The sequence below is a fragment of the Varroa destructor genome, unplaced genomic scaffold, assembly GCF_002443255.2.
Source record: "Varroa destructor unplaced genomic scaffold, Vdes_3.0 BEIS01000001.1, whole genome shotgun sequence".
In the NCBI taxonomy this organism is placed as follows: Eukaryota; Metazoa; Arthropoda; class Arachnida; order Mesostigmata; family Varroidae; genus Varroa; species Varroa destructor.
This window is the reverse complement of record NW_019211454.1, coordinates 7,110,602-7,134,787: the sequence shown is the minus strand read 5'-3', so window position 1 is coordinate 7,134,787 and position 24,186 is coordinate 7,110,602. Positions and strand designations below refer to the sequence as shown.

The window sequence follows — 24,186 nt, the reverse complement described above, 5'->3', positions numbered from 1 at the left end:
CGTGTTTCGCTTGAGAAAAGCGTACGATTCGAATAGTAGATCGGATGGATGTGTAAGCGTGTGTGGGCCTAGGTTGAGAAGAACCAGCAATCAATAGATAGAGGGCTCCGTTTTCGGGCGAGAAATATCGAGCTAAATTGCAATATGCACATGTCAGTAAGTGTGCCTTCCGGTATAGCCGTTAAGGCAACAATCTATTTGAGAGCAAGCAACAAACGAGACATGAAGGCAGTAAAGACGAAATGAAATTATCATCGATTTTAGGACTATGACGATTAGGATGCGTATATAAAAAAAATTCGGTTAAGGCTTGTAATTCTTTTCCAGGCACGAAAAGAAAATTCGAATTCCGTTCTAGAACGTTTCAGCGCATTACATGCGGCTACGTCTGCGATTATAATGAAGTCAATCGGTCTGTCTGTTGATTCCATATCATAGAGAGAACAGGTTCCTTTAGCCTCAGCTGGTTGAACCCCTTTGATCTACTCTGGTCCGTGCAGCTCTTAAATCTATAGATGGTTTTCTGTACTTACGCGCAGGTGCGTCGGATGACGTTACGAAGCTCCCCTTTCGTAGATGATTCCAAGATGATGTGTGAGTGTTGTGTAGACGTTTGATGCGTGACGTCGTTGTTGTTGTCGCAGTTGTAGACGAAAGATTTCTACATTTGGTAACAAAAGTATAATAGGCCCCATAACACGCCATTTCAATTCGGGTTTTGTGGAAATTTTTTTTTTATAGGGTTGCGGGTGTTTTGGGATTACGCATTACAGTGGCAAAGACAGGCAGATCTAAAGCTTGGCCTGAAGCTGAAGTCTTTTGGGTCATTGCACAAATCACTACTGTGACCAAATCTAGCAACGCTAGCAGCAGAAGCAGTACTGCAAATACATTATTTTAAATAGTTACACCTCGCTATGGTTAAAGTCCCATACAGAAGTCTCGTTTATGAATCTCAGTAGATTCGTACGCAGGTGCTAAAAGCTCAGATATCTGTTGTCACAGATGAAATTGTACTAGAATAGAAACTAAATAACAGCAAACGTAATAACCGTTAACCGGCATAATACAACGCGAATCGAAAAAGGGGAACATCACCTAACGGTACTTCGGTAAGCCTGCAGCGATCACTTTTTGTGCGTCTAGGCTGAGTCGGAGAGACGAAGTGGCTAGTCAAACACGTAGGCAATTATCATAATCAAACAAATTTAAGACGCCAAGTAGAAGCTAGGAACAGTGCCGATCGTCCTGACTACGTTTAGCTGTCCTCTACACGGGTCCAAAACGGGCGGAGGTTTTGTTCCGTGTTTCAACTCAACTAAGCCTGTATCGAGGATAGCACCTCGGTGTGCCCATTGCCAGAGATGACCAGCAGTTAGAATAACTGGTAACAATTAGCCAGCTAGCTAGATAGCGCAATAGAAGTTCCGTTGCTTCCTCCACCTCATCGCCTTCTCCTTTTTAGTTTAGACAGCAATTCTTCGTCGCGACGTCCTCATTGATGTTTTTTTTTCATACACAACTGTTCCTATGCGAGCCGTGCTGCTGCTGCCCCCGGTTCCACTATGATTTTTTCCTCTTAAATATCAGTCTTACATGTACTCACTAACACGGAACATCTTTTTGTTAAATATAAAGAAGGTAGTGCGGTCAGAATTGAATGGATAGTGCGAATTAAAACGTTCTGCCCCAACATCCAACTAGCCGACAGCGAGAGTCATAATCGTACTTTTGCTGGTTTGCGCTTTTAGATACTCTCTTGGTGTTAATCTTTTTCACCTTTCTTCGCCTTCACACTTCGCAGCAGATCTTCGCACAAGAAGAAAAACAAGAAACATTACCTCCATAAAACTGAACCCAAAAATACACACGCGCTTCAAGTGTTGTCACGAAGAGAGCGTCCAAACAATTGATAACATAGGCTCTCTCTGTTTGGATTGCCGCCGCTGTTGCTAAGGTTACTGCCAACTAAACCAGTCGGCAATGCCAGCAACGCTACTTGCTCACCTCGAGGCCCTTTTACCGGTGAAGACAGCCTCCAAGACCTTCTATTTCCGGTTGCTTAGTCGGGAGAAAATGAGTTTTAGAAAGTGGCAAACCTCCTTCTTGACGCCGACAGCGACAAGGACGATGGCGCTGTCGCTCTTCGTTGCATTGCCACGTTGCTCCGTTTCTGCATTATCATTGACAGCGGTGGTCAACTAGACGTAGCCATGCCACGTGAACCGTAATTGAAATTTGTAATTCAAGCCAGCTATGTGCCTTCATAAGCTAGCTCTCGTGGAAAACGCGTTTTCCAGGCCCGTCGGTCTAGATTTTGCGTCAGCTCGATCGCTGGTTGTAGCCTTAGCTCCAGTGTCTGTTCACGTCCGTTCAACCGTCCGATGACCGCACCCTGCCGCGTTTATCTGGCGGCTGTGTTAGTAAAAAGGATGATGCGCTAAGAAGGCCACAGTGGAAAAGTCCTCGGCGCATAAGACAGTTACGCTCTCATAGACGGTAAATATTTAGAAAGACGTTTTTCTTTTCTGTCTTGACGATGTGCGACGGTGGCGGCAGCGGCGAAAGTCCGCAGCGGTTGCCTGGAGGAACGAGAAAGGTAGCACAAGTGCTTCCTCTGCCTGGAGCTCTGGAGTCACTTGTCTGTGGGGAGTCTGAAGGCCTCTGAGTAGTCGCTGGCGCCTATGCCCATGGTAACGTCTATATATAAGTGTCGCTTTGAGCGAAGAGCGCGTGAAATAGTACTTGAGAAAAGTTGTCAGTAGTCTTCGTTGGTGAATTTGTCGACTGGTTGTGATTCGGAGAAAAAGGCTCGCTTTATTTTCCCAGTTTTCATTCTAGGCCCCATCCGTTCGAACGGTACTTACTCCTCAATCCATAGGCGTTCCAGAAAACGGACTGCTTCGAGTGACTGATTATAGCTGGCTCTTCTTTCGCCACGATAAGGTTTGTAGCGACCCGAGGCTTCCAGCCATATCCGAATCGTAGGGTTGAGGATTCCCCTTCCTCGAGGCTGTAATGTGTATACATGTGAGCGAGAAACTATTGTGAACGGAAGACGCTATTTTGCTTGAATGTTGGAGCACACCACAGAGATAGCCTGACCTCGCATTGGCTTGGAGCATCTCATTTTTGTTCGCATGAATGTGCTTTATCTCATTTCTATCGCGCTATCCTTTTGCTCCACTTTAATCCATTCAGGCGCTTTGCAACGAAAGCCAGTCGTGCAGGATTCAGGCAAGCCTACTACCATCACTGCGTTCAAACCGCCTCAGTGCTTGGTCTCAATAGCGACCGCTACAGTTTTTAGGGGTGGAAGGGTAAAAAAAGGTTCATACCAAAGCACCAGGACAAAAGGCCACCGTTTTTGGAAGCATCGTTTGCGACCGAACGCCACGCCACATACGATGGTTGACCGATGCTCGCACAATAATGGGCTCTAATCTGTGACAGTGCTAGACGTGTATGCTTCCTTGTGGCTGAAGGTCAAGTCCCGGTAACGGCGCGTTTAGTTGAAATCCCCCAAATACGATAAGGTTCGATAAGTGCCGAAAAAGTTTGCCATTAGTATTCAAGAAAATATTCACGTTCCAGATTCGAAGCACCTTCCCTCCCTGAACAGAAACGAAGCCAAAAATTCTGTAAGAACGAACGCACGCGCGGCCGAAAGTTGGCTGTGAGGGCAGGCGTTAGAATTTGACAACTCGATCAAGATGGCAGATGCAAATGTTGATTGACTTCTTCCAGTTGAAGGAAAAACATTCTAGTTACGGTGCAACGGACGCGAATCTTATCCTGACAATTCCAATTAACTGTCGTTAGGTCAAGAAATAGAATAGATACACTTCGGTAAAAGAGGTACACGACTTTGAAACTTTGGACTGGACAGTGAGAATTTGAAGGACCATACGTTAGGATATAAATGTTTGATAATGTTGTAGGTTATGTGAGTTAATATCTCGTGAGAATCATTAGCTGACGATGTACCTTTTTAACTGGATCGCTTGAAAGGCTTTATCATGCAAGGCAATCATATCGCAAACATGGTGTTCTCATGTTCAGACAGTCATATACGTTGGTTTAGAACAGTTTAATGATCTAAGGTTGCGTTACTACGTCTAAAAGCTAGATCGAGAAGTGCCTACGTTTTTCCGTCCAGATCTAAGGCACGTATATGCCATCAGAAGCCGGTAGCGATTTAAAAGCGGCACCGCCGGCCACTTGTTGCTGGTTTAACTGTCTTCCGATCTCAATTTACAATAACGACTAAAGCTATCGCGACCTTTTGAAAGCCTTTATAACTCATACAATATGGAGTTTGGCGTTTTCGATGATGAAAGTGTGCGTTGTCCCTTCGTTTCCTGTTGACTAGTGTATGTTTTTTTACGCTTCTGGTTGGATCTGCATTCATACGACATTTCGTCGATCAATTAGTATCTATGTATTCACACAACGATGGACCCAACGAGTGCCGACGGAAGTACTCGTCTGTGATAACATTCTGGCGCTATCGGGGAATGACGCTGCTCGACAATCGCAGGGCAGAACGGCGTACATAGAGCGTGAAACGCCAGCGACTCTGAGGTCGGCAACCGCTTCATCAAGGATTTTCTACCGTGGCATTGACGAAATACGCACAGCATACACCCTGTAGGTTTCGCTGCCCTTGGCGACAGGCGCCCTCAGTCGCGCGCATCCTCAGTGGCGCAATCTGTAAATGACGACGGTAACAACGAAAGGAAGCGAAAGCGCTATGCTAACAGCATACAGTTGAATTTATTCATGGCTTAAGCCTTACCCAATGAACACATAATCAAACGCGGAGCGCCCCTTTTGTAGATTCGGCAAATGTACCGGCCCCCCGCTTCCTTTGGGGAAGCTTGGTTTTCCCTTCTCTTTCATCTCCTCTTCTAACACCGTTCCTTCACTGTTCTCATCCGTTCGCCTTCTGCAAGAAAGTGGCTCAGGATTTGCACAAAGATGATACAACCAACATAGCGCATAAAAAAAACGCAGGAGAACAAAACATTATCCGATATAGGGAGAAACCTGTGCCGAGCTGTGGTCGTCGAAATCCCTGTTCGGTCCGTCACGACACAGCTCAGTGGGTTTCGACCGACCTCAGTTGCGGAGCCAATAAGTGACAACGGACAACAACTGCGACCCAAAAAAGACCGGAGAAGACACCAGGGGCAAGCTGAAAGGAGCACGACGCGGACAGCGTTTATCGCGCGGTATCGTATGACAGCATTGATTCACAATACTAGATTCGAATTTACGATCATCATCGCGTCATTTACACGTGGCCTGAGCGAGCGAAAGGCAGAAAATAAACAGGGGTGGCAAAAAGAAAAGACAACCGTTGACTTTTTAGGGGAAGAGGGAAATGTTGGTGCTAGCTCTCTGGTCGTTTCATCAGATAGTGATGCTGGCATCCCTAAAGGTGCAGTGAGGTCGGCTTCTGGCTTTCTCTGTTCCCTCACCCTCATCCTTATCTTTTGTTCTTTCCCGTTTTTCCCTTTCCATGTCTCTTTTTCGCACTCTGTCTCTCTCACACAACCGTGGGTATTTGTCCCTTTTCACGAGGCATTGTCAATGACTTGCACCGAAGGGAATAATGGGCAGGTGGGGTAAGAAGGAAGGACAAGTGCTCCCGAAATGTAAGGTTCCTCAATCGTACACACAACTTACAAGATTTGCTCCCAATGTTTGCATGCAGAGAGAAGGTGACGAAGGTCGACTAGGAATTTTCATCCTGATTCTTGTCAGTACAGCAGAGCAGAGCACGGTTGGCCGAGAAGCAGCGGAGGAACAGTCAGCTAGTTTCCCTCGATATCGGCGATGGTCCGACAGCTGCCACCAACAAGCACGACTCCTGGCCAGCGGGGCTGAATGGTCCCAGGTTCGCCGGCGACTGACGGAGCAGCCGAGTCCCTTCTGCCGAAGAAAAGAGTGGCATTGTTGAAAAACTGGCATCGGTGGTTGCAGCAACGAAACAACGCAGCGCAGGACCCAGATGGAACCGAACGAAGAGATGTCGGACGAACAGATTGAACGGACGCTAGGTGGATTGTTGGTAATTCCGTTGTTCTGTCGGTCGGTTCATTGCTTGCTCGTAGTGGAACAAGGAGCAGAATGCAAGACGCCGAGCAAAGACGAAAGCAAAATAATAGCTAGTGAGATCATCAGAAAAACATAGGGGCAAGGTTTCGGCTTGAGAACGCAGCTACTTGACGTCAACGATTGGTCGAAATAATGGAATCGTATCAATGGAATATTGTGTAAATTTCTTTTCCAAACATAGTTTTTCTACAACACGTTTACAACACCGGACAAGAACGGATTTTGGAGTAGGAGGCCACATAGCCAGGGCACAAAGTCGTCCTGCACCGCTTAACGATACGCGATTCTCACTTGCGAATTCGATGGTTCACTGGCTACTACGGTCGGGCACTCTTTTGCTAATGCTGCTCTGGGTAGTATAGCACAAGACTCGGCAAATGTCCCGATTAGTTACTTTGAGTTGTAAATTTGCGCGAAGAAACAATGCCGTGTTAGTTCTAGCTGGCCCTTCGCTATGTCCTCGCTAATCTGTGTGTGTATAAACAACAGTAGCAGGCTGCACATATGTTTTATTGAATACCCACCCACCGCCGTTGACGCGGACGAATTCTCTTCTCATGGTTGTTGTTCATGTCCCCATTGTTACTACCCACGCTGAGCATTTAGCAAACACATCCATTAGTGTCTGCCGTTGATTGTTGACGTTGCTGTTGCTTACGCTGTTATTACCCCCGAGCAAAAATGGAATGACAGATTTTTTAGCCCCCCCAGGTCATGTACTAGGCAGGCGTAGCTGCATCGATGAACCTGTACAAGCAGCAGAAACTTACTAAACCGGACAAAGCCGAGCTAACCTAACAGGAACGAGGCGGAACTTAGAGCGAAATATGGCGTATGTAAAGGAATGAATGGTAAAACTATACGTACGGAAATGAGCCGCAGTTATAGCAGTAATAGCGGAAACGAATTTATAGCAGAAACAATGGCAAGTTAAAGAACTGAGAAGTTCTTAATATATAGGTATCGATTATATTCGCATTGAACGTTACAAATCAAAATCCAGTTGTTCTGTCTGTGTAAAGTTGGAGCGCAGATATATGTGCTCTTGTGCTACATAACGATATATCAAATTGAAGGCAGGCAAATTCAAAAAACCCAAACAGCAGCAGTCAACAACAACAAACATAGAGGTCAAATGGAAATAATGCCTCGAATACTACTACTAAGACGATAATGCTATCAAAGTGATAAGTAATGAATTGCTGATGAGATAAGGTACGACTGTAAGGGTCGATTTCTGATAACGAAAAACAGTAGCCTGATATCTGTACAACGCATGATAAGATAGGCATCGCCACTCGCAGAAATCTTACAATATATATATATATATATATATATATACGTATATATATATATATTTTTTTTTATTGTATTATACCAAATGACAACAAGAGACAGGCAGGACTGACAGAAAGAAACCATATAATAGATACAACTATCTAACATGCCCATTGGTTGAGGCTTACCTTTCTCTTCGCCGACTAAAAGACGAGACGAAATATCGGTTAGTTCACTGATGTATTGTTCTAGTTCTATACAACGTTATATCTAAATAGCATATACAAGGGATACTCTGTTCCATCTTTTGCTTTTTTTTTCTAGCATTTCTGTATTGTTTGTCGCCGTTTCATAGACATCAATGGCATAGTGCTGGATTAAGCACAGAACGACGCTAATGCTAACATTTAAACGCCGGCGTAGCATATTAGTCACTGTCAAACCGGACCCTCACGCTAGCCTTATAGGAGGAGGGTCAAATACCACAATACCAAACCAATGCAAAGTGTTAAATCAATAAAATCATCACTTCAAACCCAAAATAACTATCAGGACGATGCTAATCAACTGAATTGAATTAATTAGTTTAGAAGGAAGCAGTCGTCGTAGTAACATGTCTAACTCCATGCTTTTCTTTACTTAAGAAATGTTCCTAGCGAATACCTACTCCAGCGAGGTATGGTATGAAAACAACATCCTACCTAGGTCAGACAATACAGCCTGGCAAACCAAACGGAAGCGGCATTATTGCGGATCGTTAGCACAGCCTTGATTCATTGTATATGCTCTTACCTGTTCTATTATATGATCAAAATACGAAAGAATAGAATTTGTGTAAAATTCAGCCGAAGTCTGCAATGAAATTATGGACAATAGTGGATAACGTACGCAATGAGGATTCGAAAAAACCTATCAGGAACATGCCGTCCAGGATCATAACAAAAGATTCAGGCTCTCTCGACTACTGTCGTCATCACAAAAAAATAAGACGAAGGATTTAAAACCTGCATGCGTAGTTGCCTGAAGCAGCTTCTAGCACCTATGCTCTGATCATTAGCATTATTTCTGAGTAGTTGAAATCGGCCTATCCGTGCTACTGCCACATATAGCACAGTGATATATTGATTGAACCTCCCCGAGAACAGCGAACCCCCGTTCCATTTTGGAATCAGTCACTCATCCCCCGCATCCAATTTCAGCGCGCAATGTATTCCGTAAATTTCCTCTCTATCGTAGATTTCTAGGCAAACACGATTGATAGATAACAGTTAATGGCGCTTATTTTGCCTATTCGAGATGGGGAGCCCAGGAGGCTATGCTAGACAACATCCAGTAAAAGGTTTACAGGATTAATATCGACCTCCTTCCGAGAAATCGCAGTATGCTGTGGCACGTTTATAAATAACAAAAACCACTTTCTATTAATTCAAAATAATTTTCGTTATCTGCTTCAGTCCTTAGTTACTGCCTTTATAAGGCATAGGTATTTCTCATCGTTGTTACGTTAGGTAGCACCAGGATCACATGTCTTTATTCAGTAATGGTCGAACGGCACCACTGAATGATCAATGATTGACGTGTACTTCTATTACTTTTTTTACTTCGAATACTTCCGTTCAACATGCTTTACGTATGCTATATACATTTATAGACCTCTATTAATTCCACCGAAAAAGAGGGTGCAGGGCAATAACCAAAAATAGGCAAACAAGTTGGTGCCGTATTTAGTAATTAGGAAGTTTATTTTCATATCTAACAATACGTTACGCCACCTTAAGTCTACTACGATGACCTCGATGCACTGCCCTTTACGGCTTAGCGATCTTCGTAACTGGGGAATATTCGCTTTCGCTTTCGCTTTGGTCTCCACCTAAATACTCCGTCGTCAAAGTAGATTTGACGTTAGCGGTAGCAACGCGTGCCAATTATGGCACAAGATTTCCGCTAATCTCTACAGGGCCAGAAGCAAAAGTGAACGAAATTCAAGTTTCAAAAAAAAAAACTAAAGTAAATGCCCCTAGTAGATTATTATAGGCCACCAAAGAGGCCGACGCTTGGCAGAAATAGGCTAGGGCTTAATCTGGACTTGCTTTCATGAATCTAACCCGCAGAATCTCGGAATAAGGGAGGACCAGTGACTATCGATGAGAAATCGTTTGCGTATAATTCTATACAGCTCAATGCGCTTACCATACGTCAATACAATCCGTATACACATAAGGTTCTGCAGATACATATATATACTGTTAAAATATCATAGTACCAACTATCATAAGTCGAGGCTACATGTAAAAGATCTTTGATGCAAAAAAATTATATGAATATTTTTGATATGCATGGACTCGCCAAACCCTAAGTACTTTGTATTAAATAAAAAATTAAGCCACTTATAAAAACACTCCGTTCAGTGCATATCGGTGTCCGAACAAACCTGTTCCCCTGACAAAAGTCATCTGACGCTATCCAAACAATTAGTAGTTCCTTCGCCTTTGTGCCAAATCGCTCACGTTTACTCCGTCTTTGACCTCCCGAAGCCTTTTTGGCTTTACGTTAGCTTATTCGCTATATGAATTTAGATGCGTCCGGCCTTATAGCTGGCTATGTTATACGAACACATGACACTGGCGGACTGCTAATACTTTGCATTTTGGCTTTGTTGATCAGACGGTTTTGTTACAGATGTGGTCAACTACGGACACGGCTCCTTGCCTACGTTTCGCCTATTCTCTGATAATGTACATGTTAAATGTAATAAGTATTTAACCTATTCGTATTCGTTCATACCCAGTCAGTCGGTATTGATCAGCTAGAGCGGGGATCTTTTAAACATCAGTCACCATTGTTGAATTTTCATACGCAAATATAGTAGTGCGCGACCGAAATGAGACCAAAAAGTGCATCGAGTCACAGAGATTTGAAATAAAAAAATTGCATAGGTCAATTTAGTATGAATATACATCGACGATGTAACGAAATCAGTGGTCATAAGGACAGTTTCGATTTGTTAGCTCTTATTCAACGACGAATATAGGGGGCAAGATTATGGCCGGTGGCATCTGGAAAGGCCAACGACTGCCCGCTTTGTTTCAGCTCAAATATAAATCCGTTTCGAATCGTCAATGGCCAGCAGACCGTCCCGAAGTTCAGGTGCGAAATACATCTAATTGGTTTATCGTTCAGATTCGTGAAAGTAATATTGGTGCCTGCTTAGCCTACCATCAAACCGCTAGTATCAAGTTAAACGAAAACGTCTAAGCAATACCCGACCTAGACACGTCAGCGCGTTTCGTCTGTTTCGTTGTGTTTGCCATTGTCCAGCCTTAGTCGAGTGTCGGCTCACCTGCACCGTCGACAGTAAACTGTGCCGATAATGTTTTAAGGTAGGACCTTGGCAGGCAAGGCCAGTACCTGTTTTCGATTTTTTTCAAGACAGCGAAAAGCGAAATGTACTTGTTACGCTAATGGACCGAATAGTGCGTCTGTCTAGGAGATGCTGGCTCTTGGCTGACACCAGCAAGACCGTAGAGATATCTAGAAAAACATACGATAAGCTGATGCCCATTGACGAACTGCTTTACTTTGTTGCAATCTTGCTTTCGTATCCAGTTCCCGATCCGTCCAGACATTTCAATTGAAGCGAGCTATTCTGTAGAAATACAAAGAACAAAATCTGAGCCTGACTGCATAACCCTTAACCAATCAACCGATGACTTAGTAATGGCCTAAATACTATCGAAGATGACGATGTTACATGTGGCCTGTCTATTTATTTCGGCTTAGCCACTTGGTTTTTTAAAGCCTTCTATTCAGCATGGCATACTACCGCATAACGAACGAATGATGGTATTTCGTTGGCCTGCCTGACTGTGTGTGCCATGTGATGAGAAGCTCGCGCTAATTGTTCCCTGTCGTCTGCTAAGATATGCATAGTCGAAAACAACTTTTTTCTTCAAGTCACATCTGGCATCCGTCCATCAGTGTTACCTAACTCAAGCTGTTGTCAATTGTTTACCCTTTTGTTCTCCTTCCTTTTTTTTTCTAAAAACAGTGCAGTAGTGCTAGTGACAAGATCATTGCCTTACTCATTTGGTCAATATGTGTGACAGGTAGATTTGACCGGTAAACCGTAGCGAACAAAAGCAGAATAGATTGACAAGTACAAAACGTAATGGTGGAAACATATTACTTACCATGATAAAACGTATACCAGTATACCACCGTCCCTTTTTAACCCACCCTTCGTTAGCAAATCACCCGTCTAGCGGTACATATTCAAGCATATACAAATATGTTGGGATACACACTATATGATGCGAACACTTCTGATGCCCATGGAAAACGCTACGTATAGCTAGGTATGAGTGTAATTAGTATGTAAATAAATCTACTGGACCTCCCAAGCATTTTTGACTTCCCTTTTATTGGCCTGTGACCAAATTGTCACAGTCCTGCAGAGTTGTCATACACATCGTCACGTTGGCCGCACACATCTATTGTAGCTGCTACAAAATTCTATCTGTATAATGGTTGCGTAGAGCTTTCTTTACAAATGTTTTCGGTACTCTGCCCTTGTCGTCGCTAGCGAATCGGGATACGAATCAAGCAAGCTACAAACATAAAGAAATCAAGGTTTCGGTTCTGGATAACCAGCTCGAAACATGGGCCGCCGTGGCTGAGTCACTCAACCAACCAAGCAGATCGCAGTGGCGAAACAATGGCGAAGCATAAACAAACAGTAAGTTTGTTATTAACGAAATATTATCGAAGAACACAACCTTGCTGGTCGCAAGCAGAAGTCAAGGATCACGATGTCCCTCACTGTTGCAAAAGAAGCTGAAGATATTGAAAAACGGTGGCAAGAGAGAAAATAGCCAGACGGGTCAACGACTGAAAGCTTTTTTTGCAAAAGCTATTACGAAAGGTTGCTTGCGTGCCGCCGTCTGGGGGGTAACAACGACGGACGGCGGACAGGTTGGCGCTTCTTCGTCTCTGCTTCAAGCCAAAAAAAGTAGGCTTAAATAGACAGCTACGACAACGACAAAGGCAGACAAAAGAACGCAATTTCATAGACGGCCTTATGGTGATGGCGTTCTAGTAGCGGAGATGGTGATTCTATAACAATTAGAATTTTTACTGAACAAAAAATGGCCTCCTGCTTGAGTGACCGCGACTCCATGGGTCTCAATGGATCCAGGCAAGCGCCCAACCATCACACAGACATTAGCTATACGGGGAAATTTTTCGCGATGGAAGAAGGTACTTACACGATTAGGAACTTACACGATTCTAAGAACTACAGCTTAGTTCTTAGAATCGTGTAAGTTTAAAACCAGTCCGCTGTACTTGATGCACTTTTATTCATGTGCCACATGCGATTCTGTGTTATAATCAAATCAGAATCAAAGTCGTCCGCGTAGTAAAACACCAGTTTGCTCAGCGCAAGTTCGAACCTCTAATCCTTGCATAGACATAATGGAGATATCGTACAAATGGCACCGCATACATCCTGTTGTTTGAGACTAGACTGCTCTCGACGAGACCGTTTCAACAAATTAAATACATATACTTTTACATGTTCATGTAGTAAGTCAATCGTTGTTTTCCTCATCTGGCGGCTGTCCCTGAAGTATACCTAATGCTCCAAACTTGCTTCCTTCATTGTACGAATCTGTTGAGATTACAAATTTCACTCTGTTATAGTTTGCGACACAGCTCAGAACACTTTTTTTTCAGATAGACGGAAGGTAGAGGTTCTAAAATGGATTCATGAAATATTTCTCACCATAGACTTTCCCGACGTACATCTACCTGTATGCATATTAACGTTCGCGGGTCCTCGTCAGTTAAATACACTTGAGACATTAAGCGGCGTCCTGAATTAAGACAATTTTGAATAGAACGGTCAGAGCCAGTATACGCACACGTGGCACATACGAACTCTCGTTTTTTGCTCCCATTTGTCGGCGTAACTAGTATAGCAGATGCACATGTGATACGTCTGCTACTACTGCTGGCGAAGTGTTTCTTCCAAACCACTTTCGTGGGCAGTGCTGTCACTTGGGTAATCAGGTTAATATTTTAAAAAGCCATCTTTTTTTTTTCTCTCAGTTGATCCCGCTTTTTTCCTTGACAACCACGACGTAGCTGCTCCCTAGCTTTCGTTAGACTTCTCAGTTATGCATCAGTTATGAGCTGTTCAATTATGAACTTACGCATGGACGGAGTATATGAGTGAGCAATGACGAAATACACGACGGCCGACGACCAACTAGACGAAACGAATGAGGCTTCAGTGCAAGGCACAAGGTGCTACGATAGTGGCTACGACGGTGAAGTATCGAGTGCTAGCGAAGGTCTAAGAACAACTTGATAATCGCCGAGGTCGACGTTATCTGACGTACTATAGTGCAAGACGTATACAGAGTACGGCCAAGCTGGGATAATGTTAAGTGGTAAGCAATATAACACTGTGTCTATACTGAGTCTCCTTTCCTTAAGGAAGGCATTACAAAGCTAAGTGATAAACTCACAAGCCGTTAAGCATACCAGCCTGAGTGGGTAACTTGATGTGAACTTCCAACAATTTTATGGCTATAGAAGTGACGTCTCGGGAGACTGCAGCACCTGAAGCGATTTAGACCGTCGTTTTTTTTTTTCGCTTTCTATAGATTGAACTTTCCACAAGATCTAGCAACGTCTCATTTGCCTTTTTGTCAACCTTGATAGCCATCACGTTCGGCCCGGCGTTGCGTAAGGAGTTTGTCGAAGACACTATCAGGAGGCAATCACCCGAGCGTCATTGCTCGTATTAAGGTCTATTGCATCGCTTCACTCTGGGGCCAAAAGAAGAGGCCAAAAGGATAGAGATCAGCGATAATCGCACGTACTGAACACTAATGACAATAACTTACTAAATATAAAGCTCATAGCATGTATTCATTTATGCCTAAAACTATTCAGGCATCGAAGTTTGAAATACCAAAATGTCGAAATCGGACGAATTACTCTGTGGCCTTTTGCACCTAACTGACCGATTACATTTTAGGATTAGACGAGTTTCTGGCAGGCGTTAATGTTGAACAAGAGGAACCACGTAAAGAAAGAGAGATAAAAGACTTTTTTTTTTTTGTCAAGATTTCCGCATAAACGACTCCATAAGCCACTACCTCTAGCAAAAGACTGTCTCACGGTAGAATATTTCTCTTAAAAAGTGCACTGAGGACTGCAGACAACTATTGCAACAGACGTTGGCAGATCTTTATTTGTGCTAAGCAGTGATTTTTTCAGCAATGACACATCTAACACATCTTCATCTTGAAGTAAATATTTCTTCATCAATCACCTAACGTGCTGACCCATTTTTTTGGGCATGCCACTTTTGGATGAAAAAAGCGCCACCTTTGCTGCGAAGTATCTCACGTATTGCTTATAACGATGCTTAATTATCTTACACTTATACTTGAAGATACACATCTTGATAAAATATTTAGCAGGCTATTAACTGACATCCTCCATCAAAGATACTTTAACGTTACGTTAGATGTAAATAACTTCCCTTTTATAGCTCAGTTATTACAGAAAAAGTAATCAGTTGCCCAATATTCAGTAACAATTCTGGTGTATTATATATTCACCTATTGTGCCAAAGATCACAGGTATTTCACGCTGCCGAATAATAGTAGTCCGGCTATCTTAGTTGCTTTGTTATGGGGGACTATTGCAGAACTATTTGGCTAGCTCTTTCTGGCCAGTCGCTTTATTTTATCTTTTCTACCTCGCTGTAAGCCCGTGTCCTGTTCTCGTGATTGCATCTAAACGCCCCACCCCACTCGTGCCCTTCATCGACGCAATGCATATATTGTAAACGTATATAGTTCATATCGTCTTTTAAGACTGCTACGAGACTACAGATGGTTGACGAATCGACAATAGCCACTGTGGCAACTCGTTTCTCGATACCGTTTTCTTCGATACCTGGCTCTTTTTCCCGCGCAGTGAGCGCATCCCTCGTCTGCGACAATGGCGTGGATTCATCCCTTCACCCGATTCGTCCATTCCTCCGGATTGTTGTCCTATTTTACCCCGAGGACAACAGAGGCTACAGGAGGACCCTCCAGAGTAGACTTTCGGCCGCCCACTAACTAATTCTTGACACGCTACCGTCATCACCACCACTGATTCTATGGGAACTTTTCGCAGACAGTGCAGATCTGGATTGGAATAAGCCGACTAAAAGAGCCGGCAGGGACAAATTCGATGTGGTAGGGGAACCTTCATTAAAATAGGCAGATATCATTGCCCTTTTCATCGTGATACCGTTACTCACTACGATTTGGGTGAGGTTACCGGACCGTTGGCATCGCTTGACGTTGCTACTGTCGTTGCCCTGCTGTTAGAAAGAAAATCTTGTGCGACGATAAAATACCACTGCTAGTATGTATTTAACATCTACCAGCGAAGAGGGCAACGCAGGAAATCGAATGAGAACAAACAGAAAAGAAAAGTGAGAAAAATTAACCAAACACGAAAGAAAGACAGAAATGAAAAAAGGACTTCCCCTGTATTTTAGACAAACTCACTAGCCGCTAGTCTCGCCTGCCGTTATCATTACTTCTGCCGTCGCGACTAAAAGAGGACCATTCCTTCTTTGATTAGTAATAGTACTATTTGCGCTTCGTGTACAATAAGGTAGTCCTTAATTAAGAGAAAATAGTCCAACGACGTATGCTATTTCTGCCATCATTGTCTAGGATTCCTGCAGTCTGGGCAACTCCTGCGGACAATGTCCTCGACAACTCCCTTCCCTGTACGATCTTTGCTTCGTTTCATTATTTTTCGTCCAATCCTATATCCACTATTGAGGCTACTTTCACGACCTTAACGTCCACTACACTACGCTCCTCATCGGTGCTAACAGTTCATCGTAAGCCATCCTGTGCTTGCTTGTCTCCAAGCTAAGGTCAGCATGGCTGCCACAAATTAAGGTGCAGAAACTACAGAGATTTAGCCGTGCAGATGACTATCGAAGGTCAGTTGGAGGTTATGACTCTTCATTTTATAACGATCGGTGGATTGAGGATGGAAAAGAAACGCCGAGAAATCAAGCCTGTCTCTTCTTGGTATTTGAATCCCCTGGTAGCTATTGGTTTCCCTTGTCTGGCTTAAGGTAAGTCCTAAAGGGAGGCAAAGATCGTCGTGTGGCGGGGACATACCGGAGGAACGTTCGTTGGGTGAGATGAGAGGGCAGATATCATCAAATTTGCGCAAACGTACGTGATGGCATGGCTAGTCATTTGTCACTCCTATTTGTTGAAGTCAGCATTGGACAGACAGTAGGCAAGGCAGGCCTTCGTAGTACTTTGCTTGAACTTACCAAATGAGATTTGTGAGACACTGGAGCATTTGTCGAATGGAGTTTGGAAGTAGCGCGAAACGTCGAATGAGGGATCTTTTTGATGGGGAAAAATTGGGTCTTTTGCAGTAGCATTACGACTGCTAAAAGTAGCAGACATCTGATGTTCGACTGTAGGCTAGGCTGCTGAGGTATGAGTGACTTACAAGGTATGAAACCAAAACTTGTACGACTAAACCAGACCGTAGAAGTAGTTCAAGTTATTGGCTCATGTTGGGGCTGATCTGTTAAGGAGGAGTCCTGTCTGTCGATTGTACCTATATTTTAAACCCTGTACGACAAAATTGTCTTTTACTTTGGAAAGAATACCTGTATACCCATTACTGGCCCACAGTCCGCCTTGATCGGCTTCGTAGTCTTAGCCATCCTATTACACGAAGTTGTTTTCATTGAATGAATTCTTCGTGTTCACTGTTCAGCGGTTCTATTTTAGCCGACGGCAAGTTTAGTTCCTCCGTTGATGCCGATGGAACTCGTGCTGCAGTAGCCATTTTCAGTGGATGTAGTAGGAATGTAAATAGCTATCATAGCAGCCGTTCAAAGCCGAAACTGCCGCCACCAGCTCTTGGCGGCTCTCCAAATTTCACTTAGGAATCATACAACTTGCAGGCCTTTAGCCACGCAGTTCTATCCTAGCGCTGCGAAGTGCAATGGCTCCGAATCCACCATGGCCACATCCATGTGTCAACAGCGGCCCCATCTTTATATGTCGCTAAGTAACGTTGGAAATAGCATTTCATAGACAAAGCTGATGGTGATATTATAGAAGTTGCTGCAGCAGCAGTGGCCAGCCAGCCAGCCAGCCAGCAACGGGCAGACAACTGCAATTGTAATGATGGCAGCTATTGGTGGCCACGGTGGAACTAGCAGTCGACAGTAGGGTACGAAATGAAAGACGTGGAGAAATGCGATGAAAAGTTGCTACTGCCTGCGAAAAGAAGAGGCGCCATCAGCAGTTTCGTTTCCCGACATTTCCTCGGGGAAAGACGATGGAACGAATCTTTAATAGCGGTAAATCTACTCAAAAGTCGCTGTCGCTAAGATCGCGAACCGGGCAAACGGTAGCAGTGGAACAATGACGCTAGGAGAGGAGGTGCAATGGGCACGGTCGGTAGCCGGGGCGTAAAGTGCGATCTGTCCATTTGAGTCTCTTTTTCACTTTATCCAATTTCGAAACGCTGGCGTGAGTTAGCTCGCGGAGTTTCGGTGAATGGTGACGTATCGTAGAGCTCTGCACCAGTCCAACAGTTTTCCGCCAACGCTGTCCTACCACCCTAGTCGGCAGTTTCAATATAGCCATTGGCCATCCAAAAACCCTATTTCTGACACTGAATAGCGTTCCTTTATTATAGCCGCGCTCCGTCATGGTCATCTCTGTCGACATTACTGTCGTACCCTTTTTCAATGCAGCTTCCTCTATAGCTACCCTTGCCGCCCGCTGCTGTCTACATCCGTGACCATCCAAACTACCCTATACATATTCTGTAACTTCTATAGATCAAAACAACACACATACAGTAATAAGTTCAAACCAAGTTAAAGCCTCAAAGGTCTGTGAAACTCCCGGTCACCGTCGTTGCCTCCTACCTAGGAGAGGCCACACAGTGTCCTATTTCTACAGCGCAAGTGGGAACGGCCGCATCACCCCGGGAGAGTTTTGCAACGTCGACAAGCGATGAACAAGTTAGATGCTTGGACAACAACAACAAGCCGACGCCGTGCACCTTTCGTTTGACCATCCTTCTATCAGCTGTCGCTCTTAAAGAACATTGGTTAACCATCGCTTTGAAGTGAGAAGAATGGCCCCTTGAGCGCCAGTAACCTACAAGCCAGTCATAAAGTGTATCGAGAAAGAGACCTGAGACCCACAGTCAGGGCGAAAGCCATGCTCGGCCTGATCAGCCAATTAACAAGGAAGCAGGGAACAAAGTCAGCAAAGCAGAGCACTTTCACCGAGCTCATCTAACCAAAGCAGAACCGCCTTCCTGTTTAGCAATAGACAACAGTAACGTAGCGCACAAAAAAGCGCCCAGTTTGTGGTCCTCTGACTACCAGCAAATTTGTCTAAGAGTAACTGAGAGCAGCTGACCACCAATGATTCCACCACGGTCCCTTTGGGCGGTATCCCTTGAATCCTCTACTGCTGAGAAGTGGGCAAACTCTGCACGCCCGGCTCCGTCATACCTTAGCTTCATCTCGTCTACTATCGTCACACCAACCATCTGTCAACCGAAATCGATGTTAGCTAGCTGATGTAAAGGAGTGCAGGTTGACCTTAGACTAACTTACCAGGCCGAATCGGAAAAGCTTGCTTAACTGTCGGCGCTCCTGGCTGTTTGCACGCCCACATATTTTTGGACGCTTTCTACATGTTTAGCTTTTGGGGGACGTTCAACTCAGTTCGTTACGGAGACGGTTAGAAACCTACCATGCTGGTTATATGTTGGAACGTATTGGAGCCGCATGAAGCATAGCAAGCGTTGTTTGCTTAACCGGCCGGTAAGGCAATCGGCAGTTTGGGCAATAGCTGGGGGTAAGCGGAAAAGGTTACAGAATGCCTATTGTCTTCTGCGCAGGCATCCAGCCAACGTTTCCGAGAGGAAGTAAGGTACAGAAAATAGTAGCAGCAGGACCAACATTCGTAGTCAACGCCGGTCAGTCGATAAAATGACACAAGGTAGCGGACGAGATGAAGTGAATGGAAGCGGTACGTCAATCTTGATTTGGCCTGCTTAACAAATCCACTCGCAGGCAGACAAATCCTGATAATAAAGCGCACCTCCAATCCAATCCAGTAGGACAAGCCGTAGCCCACGCTTGTCCAATGGCTACCGATTACCTTACTTTTGCTAGGTTTCTGCTGCGGGTCCCTTTTATGTAACCAGACGTCGCCGCCGACACTGCCGGGGCCCCAGACTCTCAATTTCTTGCCCTGCTTTCGCAATCCTTTCAGGTTTTATCCATCTTCGCCTATGTTACTCACACATTTGTCTTACAGATTTCCTGCGGACACTTTTTACTTGCAACGAATTCATGCTTCTTCACCGTGACCGCAAGCTGGCCGACGTGAACCCCGCAATGAGTCGATCCCCGACGACCCTCGCTGAATGTATTGCACTACATTCAGCTAATAAACCAATGGACCACCACACACACCTGACCAACGTCGCCAATATATAAAACAACATAAAATATAGCTACTGTATTGCCAGCCAGAGTGAGGATTTTCGGCCAGCTGAATTGCCAACGGTAGGGGTTGTTGTAACGTAGACGCAACAGATGTCGTCGCGCCTGCTGGGCCTTTTTCATCTGCCGAGTTAGCTTCGGTACGTCGCAGGCAGTCGTGCGCGCTGGTAAAGCAACACTGCAACGGTAAAAGTAGCCATCTCAACCAAAATAGGATCAAGTAACGGCTTTATGCAACGGCAGTAACAACCTTATAACATACAAGATCTTATGAAATAATAAAGTATACAGAGCTGCCCGTTTTAAGGTACAGTTGGCGAAGGATGTCCGATGGTCATCATGCGGTGTTAGGCATTCTAAGGCAGCTTATTCAGGCGAATCCAGTCTGCCGATTTTAAGTCACCCTTTTAATCGTCAATCTGTTCCGTCAATCGTTTCTAGCCTCTATCTGTTGTTGTTTGTGTGAAAGCTTCGGCCGTTGGTTCGTATCGACATATCGTACTCCTACTATTACCCTGTTCTGTACCTCATGTCCACATGTCAGACAAGTTTAATTGTGAGATCGGTTGAGTACGCGTCTCGTTGTAATCGGCCATACGAGGCCGCCAAACCGTTGTTGGCAGGACAGACTCCTTTCCTCCTTCGTTAACCTCACTTTACTCGTTAGCTCGCATCAGCGTCACCACCCCCAAAGCGTACATAAATTTCGTCAGACTCACTGACTGGAGAAATATACGCTGACATTATCACTCCTGATCACGCCGGAACTTCAGCACTCCAGTGATCTCATTGAGCCCTCATGATCCAAAATCCCAAAGCACGACGACACAAACGACGGAAAGGCCTTGTAACCCTCTCAAGTTGCGCTCCCTATCTGGTACCTTTCTCTCCCATTCTCACATAATGATGACCGCTGGTCCCTTTGTCACAAGGAATTCTCTCAAGCGGATTCTACACCTAGCCACCATGGCCGCTACCAGGAATGGCATCCGCCTTTCAGGCACCTTAGATATATACACATCCCCCCAATATATATATATTATGTGTGCGTGGCAAAGATGGGGGTTCCAGGCAATAAGGAGGCAGTCACGACTGCGATAACCATGGAGTAGTACTGAAACATAGTAGCGGACCAGAGATTAAAATTAATTGGACCCTGTCATGAGCCCACTGTGAGCGATCGACGCAGGGTCAAGGCTGCGAGTGCAGAAGATAGTAAAGGCGCGAAAAATCTGGAGCAGCTTCCGGGATAACCACAGCAGCACAGCTATAGGAATGCCCTCCAGCGTCGGTGCCACAGCGAATCTAGAATTGCACCACTAGACGGCCCCACATTTTTGTGCAGACCTGGTATCAATGCTCAACTGCTGAACCTTACAGTGCATCCTCATCGTCATTTTCCACTACTCTCACCAGCACCGGCAGAAAACACTGGCGTCTTCTGCCTGCTATTTGCCGTCGGTTGTCGGCCACTTGAGAGAGGAGAAGGAAGAGGAGGAAAAGGGTGCGGGCAGGAGGTGGTGGCATGGCGAGAACGGACAATCCACCAGCGTTCATTCGCTCGGCCTCTAGTAGCTGGACCCGCGAAACGGCGCTACTACTGCAGACGACGATGAATGCCACTGCTGCTTCCCTCGCAAATTTATTATACGGCGACGCCGCCTTGTATCGCAGTGTGGATAGCGGCCACCCTCTGGAGGAGTAGCAACTTCGCACGCTTCGAGCTACTACCGTCGTTGCCACCGCCATTGTGTACGTCTCCACTTACTAACGCTGGATAGAAAACTGGGAAAGGAAGCTACAAAGCTGAGTGGCTTATGGCTACAGTATGAGAAGGGGGCGCAGCAAGGCGACGGCGTAGAAGAAATAGCGAGTGAAAAATTGGGAAAGAGTGAGAGTACCTAGAATGGGAAGCCCATGGCAGGGGCAAATCGGCCGGCCAACGGGTCTTTCGCTACGCGGTCGCCTACGATGGCGACCAGAGAGTGCAACGGGCGGGGAGACTGCGGTAGAACGAGCACTGAGCATAGCTTTCAGGGGCCTGCTTGGATGCCAGCCAGCCATAACCATGCCGGCTTTTATGCCAAAGACGGAAACGACTCGAGGCCCGCGGAGTCGACTGAATTCTTGGTGAACGTGCGTAGCCCCGCGCATTCCTCACGACTCATGCATTGCCGCCGCCGCCGCCGCTATAGCATGCGGCCATGTTTTTCGCTGGCTAGCCTACTGGTGCTCGTGTGTCTCTTCCAAACTTGCAAAAGCTGCCGTTCCCGTGATCTTTGCCCGGGGACGCTTGCTGCTGAGGTTCTTGCACCGCTTTTGCACCGTTGATGGCTGCCACGATAGGGTAACTTCTCACACTTGACAACTATGAACCTGCCACGTCTTTGCTGCTGTCACTTCTATTCGATGATACGACGGCAGAAAGAGTCGCCACTGTGATGCCCGGAAGGGTAGTGTTCGCTATCGTCGCTGAAATACGAGACTCTGTCTGCCCGTGTATGCGTTCCAATTCGACGGAGGCATTCTTGCCGTTCTTTAACGAGCAGAAAAAGGGACGCTACAGCAGGGCCTAACAACAAGGCACGCAGACCACCCCTGTCACCCTTGTTCTCTCATTCTGTGTTTCTGCTTGTTCACCTTCGAACATTTTCCGGGTGGTTTTGGCTCCCTGCGGTGTGTCCCTGTTATCGGCGGGATGCAGGCGATTTTTCGAAGGAACGCCACGTACCAAAGCGTACCGCGAGCGTTGGTTCTTCTACGTTCTAAAAGGCTAGGGAGCTCGGAAACACTGTAGAGCCTACTTGACGAGCAAAGGATGGGAACGCGATCATTAGCTTGTATCGGGTGCAGTGACAGTTCTTGTATCAGCGATACTATGGCTCGTACCGTGACGGCTAGTGATCGTTGTCGATTGAGCAAATAAGAAAACCTCTGACCTGGCAGAATAAGCGGAGCGGGTAAACATAGTGCGAGGTCGCACGATACGGGGCGGCGTGAATAGAGACGCCAGCCATCTGGAAGGTCGAACATACCGAGGAGGTCGAAGGAGGCAATGGCATTCTGCGTCATTGAGATCACTGGATAGCGATTACTGCGACAAATAGGAACTGTATTGGTTAGTTTAGCTGCTCGAAACGGTGCACCTGTGAGATGATTTAACTGGAGGGATGTCTTCTGTTCTTATCGCATTCATTTTATTTCCTTTATATGATACGCGTTATATATATATATACATACATATCCATAACGCGTATAAAAATTGCTATACGATAACGTGGATTTCAAAGAAAGCATATTGTATATCAAAGATTTGTGAAACGAATCTAAATATTCATGTTTAAGTAATTTCTCTTCTGTATGGAAGGTGTGGCTTGTAAGTACCTAAAAAGCGTTTGGAATGCTCACGCTGTCATCGTTGGTCTTTCGCTCACCGAAATGGCCAACGGAAGGAACATTCGGATGTGCCGGTGAAGATTAAAATTATACTACACAACGTTGGCTGCATCAGTACTATAGCGTGATTTTATCATAGCGACCTTGTCCTTTAGCAGTTATGGAACTGCTAGGAGGAAGCAGAGCAGGACTAGCAATTGCGTCATTAATACATGTATCTACGCGAACAATAACCCTAGACACTTTGGCCGCCATCGCAATAAAAGGACAAGGTTTTGTTCGAATAAATTCTATTCGAACTACTGTTGGTATATCGTCACTGTAACTAGTGGCAATACGGGTAAAGCCAATGGTCAAAGCTGAGAAACTATTTATTCATTCGAGTATGGAGCAAGTGACCGACCGAGTGGTGTTTTTTTACACAGAAGGTGTCGAGATGCGTGTTCGTGTGCATCGATGAACATGGTTCCAATAGCGGAGCAAAGGTTCCGGTTTGAGAATGTTTAGGCAAGCGTCACAGGGTTGGAACGACGACTCGACTACGCTGGGGAAAATCGCACGGTCTCACTGCAATGAACCCCGGACGATTATCAACCGAAAATCAGTCCGTTTCCAAAAGCTTGGTAAGGACTAATTGATAGTCCGGAAGGCTTTAGACTATTGTAGGGACACTTAGGCGGGTAACGGGGCTCAGTGTGACGGTCCGTAATAACTTCAATGGCTATGCCTCTGTGTTGTTCGACTTTGAATGATGTTCGTGCCGGTATTAGTGCATCGTCACTGTAATGCAT

General features: G+C 45.2%; 1 protein-coding gene across 10 annotated transcripts in view; it reads right to left on the bottom strand.

Moving 5' to 3' along the window:
• The window catches only part of LOC111255482 (band 7 protein AGAP004871-like), a 376,186-nt gene that overhangs the window by 241,143 nt on the left and 110,857 nt on the right, over positions 1-24,186 (bottom strand). For 9 of the 10 annotated variants that reach the window (XR_015317476.1, XM_086975383.1, XM_086975362.1 and 6 more), the window contains one exon: positions 7,590-7,604. The exons of the other annotated variant lie outside the window; for it this stretch is intronic. Coding sequence is in view for 8 of the 9 variants with exons in the window: in XM_086975383.1 (XP_086831509.1) it covers positions 7,590-7,604 (15 nt within the window). In the remaining variant the exon portion in view is untranslated. The remainder of the gene's footprint in view (positions 1-7,589; positions 7,605-24,186) is intronic. 10 annotated transcript variants of the gene reach the window in all.